Raw genomic sequence first — 6,000 nt, forward strand, 5'->3', positions numbered from 1 at the left:
ACCTACCACAGAAAAGACATCTAACGTTGTATTTGATATCAACGAATGAAAGCAGCCCCATATATAGCTGTATTCCACTTATAAACCCTGACAGCCAGGTTGATTTTTACCAAAAGCTCTCAGTTCATGCGAAGCAGTAGATCGGCATCGTGTACGGATATGCCAGAAATCAACCGGGGAGAAGAGACGCCCCCGGGAAAGAACCAACCCCTGTGGCTCCGAAGACGGGGATCGACCCCGTACCCCACACGGTCCGTTGTCGGCCCAATTTCCCCGAGAGCGATAAGGGCCGTGCTGGCCCCTGGGCCCTGGGTGCTTACTGCTGGGCCTGGGCCTGCTGGCGGGCACGGCCGGTTTGTCTCCAGCGAACCGCGTCGCACGCCATTATCTTTGGCTATCGTACCATTTGTCCTCGTTCAAACCCAGACGATGTCCGGCGAAGACCGGCGGACGACACATTGACTACCGGACAAGGTCGGATTCATTCCATCGGAGCACTCTGTTCACCCGGAGGCTTTAGTCGGCCTTGACGCGACGCTTGATTAGTATGCAAGAATACCTATCCGCAGTTGTGTCGATCGTTACAGAGATACATCTTGACCTCAAAAGGTGATCTCAAACTTGACTCAAGAGCTTAAAGACTGTTGGATTGTTCAGTGTGCGTACTCAAATAGCTCAGCTCGACAACTTGGCCGAATCTCATCAGCAAAGTCCGTAACCATGACTACCACGGTAACGACAACCGCCCCAGAGAGCTACAAGCTCGAGCTCATGTCCGCCTACGGCCCCGTCTACCGTGACGTTCTCAAGACCCCGCCCCGAGACTGCAACGCCTCCGAGGTCCCCGTCATCGACCTCTCCAATATCCGCGGCACAGAGGCCGAGCGCAAAGCCCTCGCCGCCACCATCCGCGACGCGGCCGAGAACACGGGCTTCTTCTACATTAAGAACCATGGCATCCCCAAGGCCACCATAGACGCGGCCTTCACGCAGGCGCAGGCCTTCTTTTCGCAGACCAACGAGCAAAAGGCTCTGGTGACGCAGAAGAAGTCCAGATTCTTCAACGGGTGGACCGAGAAGCGCGCTGCGCAGATCTCGCCGACGGAGACCAAGGACCACCGCGAGGGTTTTAGTTTCCGGTATGATCCGCGGTATGACCCCGAGACCAAGGACCCGGATGCCGTGCCGGAGGAGGTGAAGCCGTGGATGAAGCATGAGGAGTTTGTGTGGGAAGGGACGAGCCATCTGTCGGGGTTCAAGGAGGATATGATTACGTATTGGCAGGGCTGTCTGACGCTCGCAAGGAGCTTGATCCGGGCCTTTGCACTGGCTTTGGATGTGCCAGAAAACTACTTTGACGATGTCGTTACGTATCCTGGCAGGTATGGGTTCAAGACGGTCTATTTCATGGGAACGGGATGCCCGAGCAGGCTGACGATTCCACAGTGATAGCGTCTGCAACTACTACCCAAAGAACACGGAAGCGCAAGACGCCACGATCGACGTCGGCCTGGGCGCCCATACTGACCTGCAGTGCTTCACCCTTCTTTGGCAAGACAGCGTCGGCGGGTTGCAGGTGCTCACAAAAGACGGGCAGTGGATCAAGGTGCCGCCCGTCCCCGACACCTTCGTCATCAATATTGGCGACTTTTTGCAGCGCTTATCCAACGACCGGTTCAAGTCGACGGTGCACCGGGTCTTCAACTACGCCCCCGAAGACCGGTATTCCATGCCCTTCTTCTTTGGATTCAACCACAACGAACAGTGCTCCGTGCTTCCCACGTGCACGGATGAGAAGAATCCGCCCAAATATGAGCCGATCTCTTGCGGCGACGTATGTTGCAGATGCCCCTTTTGAGTGTTAATGAGTACGTGGATAGTGACACTAACTTTATGGCAGTGGTGCCGTTTGCGATTTGAGCGGACATATGAGTTTTCGAGGTCAAAAGACTCCAAATGAGAAGACAACGCTGGCGAGTATGGATTTCAACATTGGGAAGAGCGGCTTGTTCATGTCCTCGATCTTTATACCAATTCTATCTTTTCGCTTCTTCCCGACTTGAAACAAGATTCTACCACTTCGTCTGAGTATGTGACCTCACTTGCACCGTGCAGATATCTGCGCCTGCCCAATTCAAGAAGCCCAAGCCGGCTGTATTTGACGTTGCCAGCTTGGGCAGTGTGGATGGAGTTGACGCGGAGGTAGATCCATGTAGTGGAGAAGAAAGACAGGCATATTGGGCATTTTCCCGTCTTGTAGATCCATCCTGGCAGAAGCCGCTGCCTCATCGATGGCATGATCTTGCTGGTACGAGATGCCTCACCAGAAGAAAGACTGACAATAAAATAGCCAAGTTCGGCAGTTCCGGACAAGCCTGTCTGAGTTGGAAAAACCACCTCCGAAAATCTTCGCTGGCTGGTTGTTGGAGGCCCCGGAAACAGGGAATGGATGTTGCAAATCGACAATTTTTAGACTCAATACCCCGCTCGCTGGTTCGATGACTGCATATTATCTGCACGAGAGGGTGGCATCACGTGGGGCTGTGACATTGGCACGCAGCAGTGCTGATTGGCAATCTTGCCGTCTGATAGCCGGTCCACAGACGAAGACGTTCAAGCTGTCAAAGAGGGAACAAAATGAGACTTTGCAAATTGCGAGCAGGCGAGTTGCTGTGAAGTTTTCCTCTGGTCTTGGTTCATTTGACTTACATCTAGATACCTTACACGCCTACTGACATGGAGTACTCTAGAATGTGAAGAGACGGCACAGAAACAATATAAGGAAGAGCATTCTAGCCTGACCATTACTTTTTCAATTGATTTCTCAGCAATTCTATGTCTATACCATTTCTTTCCGCTCGTCAGTCCCGCGTCTGACTTCAGCTCCATGCCCCGATACGGGCAGGTAAGCTGAGCTCTGCCTGCATCGTCCGGTCAGAAGCTGAAGCTCAGTCCGAACTTAATGCTTGGCCACGGCCAACAACCAACGACCTTCCTTCGTCCATATGTTCTCCCTTGTTATTTTTGTCCATGCCATGGCAGCCTGCATTAATCGCCTTCCATTTTGTACTTGCTCATATGCAGTCCGACCTTGAATTTCGCGGTGGAGTAGTTGGTTACAAAGTTGGTTGGTGGGAGTTTAGAACGAATGGCACTCTATCGCAGATGCATTTACGGGTCGGGGCCTGACGTGCTGCAGGTTGTACTTGGCGACCACGGGAAGACCCGTTTGCAGTGCATGATTCAGTTTCCCTCAGACTATCCGTCACCCGACGATAAGTATGTTGTCAGCTAATGATCACTTCCATTAAAGACCTGAATTGGTGCCACCGTACCATGTTGCTTGTCGTAAGTTGAAACTTTTCTTCAATACCTAGAAAGTCTTTTAGATCCACCATGTTCGGTCAAAGATATAGCCACCCTTCAGAAAGTGGACTGGACCCTGGTCCCGAAGAAGCACTCCGCGGACGGCTATCAAGACCAGTGTCCGCAGAGGCTTTCCCACATTTCATCTCGCGAGAGAGGCGAGGGTCGACCGAACTTGACCAGGGGCATGGTATGTGCTCCATCCAAATTGGCCAACTTAAATCACCAGGCTTCTCACAGTACGCCAGAAACACCAGTGTCTCATGAGAGCCCCGGTGGTGCTATGCGCCCAGCAATGGCTAGAAGAGAACATTTCCAGCCCAAATGTTCTCTTACCGAAATAGAGGGAAACCCCTTCGTTACAGGCCTCCCAGACGACCAGACTTCCAAGGTGAGGTCAAAATCTGGCACGCCTGCTGTGAACATCTCGATCAACAGAAAGCCAGTCTCGACATCAACGTTTTCCCTAGATAGTGAGGGCTATCAACGTCTAGTACGAGATAATTCGAGTTACGAAAAAGCCAGCAAAACAGAATGTGAACCTTCCACAGTGAAGCCGCTATGGCGAATTTGGGCCTGGGAGGTGTTTTGCATCTTTCTCAGCGTATCCTCCTTCTTCCGTATGCCACTCATACTGTTGCGACCTGAAAAGACTCTTTGAGAACTTGGCACTAATAATTCGACTCTTCCAGTGATCGTTGCGGTCCTCTGCAGCTATGACCAGCAACCTTTACCGGACTGGCCGCTGAATATCACGCTCAATACTTTCCTCGCCTTCTTTACAACACTAGCAAAAGCGGCCTTTATGCTTCCTGTCTCAGTTGCAATAAGTCAGTCGCAATGGTCGTGGTTCCTCAAAGATCGACCTCTCCACGACTTGCATCTGTTCGACCAAGCGAGTAGAGGGCCATGGGGCTCTGTAATGCTGTTGAAGCGTATTAGATACACACACTTTGTTTCTCTCGGGGCCGTTCTGATGGTTGTAAGCGCTCTGACTTCGCCAATAACGCAACTTGCCATCAACTATCCTGTCAGAGATTCTGTGGCCCTGCGGGAGGAAGCCAAGGCGCCAGCCGTGCGCAACATGACATCGGACGACGATCGAATGAATGCAGGATCACGTCGGGCCTTGGTACTGGCCACTTTGTCTGACAGCACCGGGTTTCTGGAGCCAATTGCACCTACAGGAGCGTTCTGCTCCACGGGCAACTGCACCTTCGAACGGTATCAGTCTCTAGGCATTTGCGTGAAGACGGCAAATATCACTTCGCACTTGCGAGTCGAGGAGTTTGATTCTCCAGACATGATCGACACCCTTGTCCTAGGATTTCCAAAACCCGATGCAAAGGTGTGGCGGGCGTCTCTCCCTAGCGGCTTGGAAATGGCTCATCAGACACCCTTGGCGGCCATGGTCGATATGCTGAACGGAAGCGAGACCTTTGCGTTTCAAGACGACGAGGATCTCAAGCAAACTAGGATCTCATCCTTCACCGTTGTCTACACCAATCCTACTTCGCTAAACGAGACGTGGTGGAACGGGCTCTCCGACGCCGCAGCAGCGCCGTTCGCGTCCGAGGTAATTGGCGCAATCTACGATTTCCGTCACGAAGCAATGGAATTCCTGTACCATCTATGCGTTCAGACGTATGAGACGAAAATCTTCATGGGTGTCGAAACAACCACTCTCGTCGAGACATCTGCTGTCCCCGTCGAACAAGAAAAGCCCTTCTTTCTAGACATGCAATGCAGGCCGCTCCTCGGACAAGCTTCGCGTACGTGTAATCAGAGCATAGACCGTTGGCAAGAAACACTACATCTCAAGGATCCAAGGTTTTTGACAGACCTAAACGTCAACTCCACAGTTGAGGAGGAACAATTCAGCGCAAGCTACTTTTCACTAGAGAGGATATCCACCATCATGAAGACCGATCTCATGGGCTATGCGAGTGCTAGCTATGTTACCGAGGAGTATCAGGACACGGCCGTCTTCTTCCGCGGACAGGACTTTATCAAGACTCTTTTCGAAAGCGTTATATTCGAGCTTAACAATATAGCCAACTCTACTCTCCGTCAAACTTGCTTGAAAAACATTCACACAAACATTGCAATCAGTTTGTCAACTATGTAAGTCTATTCGTGGGCCTCTTGTCACGATAGTTTCTCTTTGCTATTTCCAGAGCTGTTATTTATCTGACTTCCAATAATAGCATGCGCGTCAACCAGCCCCGCAGTTACGCTGTTAATTCCTTCAACATCACTGGCGAAGCACTGACGCAGGTTTCTTACGTATACATCACCTGGGGTTGGATATCCATGCTTGCTGTTGAGATTGGAATTGCTTTGCTGTTTCTGGCCCTCACGGTTTTCAGTCAAAGCAACTTGAACAGGAGTCATGCATCTAGCAGGGAGGAGCATTATGCGTTCCGGGAAGCCAAGAACTCGTCTCTGGCAACACTTGTCGCCCTTGACGAGGCTTCTCGTAACAGGGCAGGTGGTGGGCTTCGATCTTTGGATGAACTCGAGAATGCTGCCAAAGTTTTGAGGGTTAGATTTGAAGGCCGTCAGATGGTCACATCTGACGATAGCGTCGTTAAAGCTTCCCAAGTCGGCGACAGTGGCACTGGGTACAACTGA

The 6,000-nt window shown here is 51.5% G+C and overlaps 2 protein-coding genes across 2 annotated transcripts; both read left to right on the forward strand.

The window, feature by feature from the left end:
- Positions 1–720: 720 nt before the first annotated feature.
- Positions 721–1,960, forward strand: CORC01_02802 (2OG-Fe(II)oxygenase superfamily protein; the record flags this gene model as incomplete). Its single annotated transcript, XM_022614452.1, has 3 exons — positions 721–1,382; positions 1,447–1,834; positions 1,901–1,960. 3 exons carry the CDS (start codon positions 721–723, stop codon positions 1,958–1,960), a joined length of 1,110 nt encoding a protein of 369 aa, XP_022479066.1.
- Positions 1,961–3,396: 1,436 nt separating this feature from the next.
- CORC01_02803 (uncharacterized protein) lies at positions 3,397–6,000 on the forward strand (the record flags this gene model as incomplete). The annotated part of the gene is made up of 4 exons (XM_022614453.1): positions 3,397–3,556; positions 3,615–3,986; positions 4,059–5,490; positions 5,574–6,000. The coding sequence occupies 4 exons, from the start codon at positions 3,397–3,399 to the stop codon at positions 5,998–6,000; spliced, it is 2,391 nt and encodes a 796-aa protein (XP_022479067.1).

This window comes from Colletotrichum orchidophilum (genome assembly GCF_001831195.1).
Source record: "Colletotrichum orchidophilum strain IMI 309357 chromosome Unknown Scaffold_16.1, whole genome shotgun sequence".
Lineage (NCBI taxonomy): Eukaryota > Fungi > Ascomycota > Sordariomycetes > Glomerellales > Glomerellaceae > Colletotrichum > Colletotrichum orchidophilum.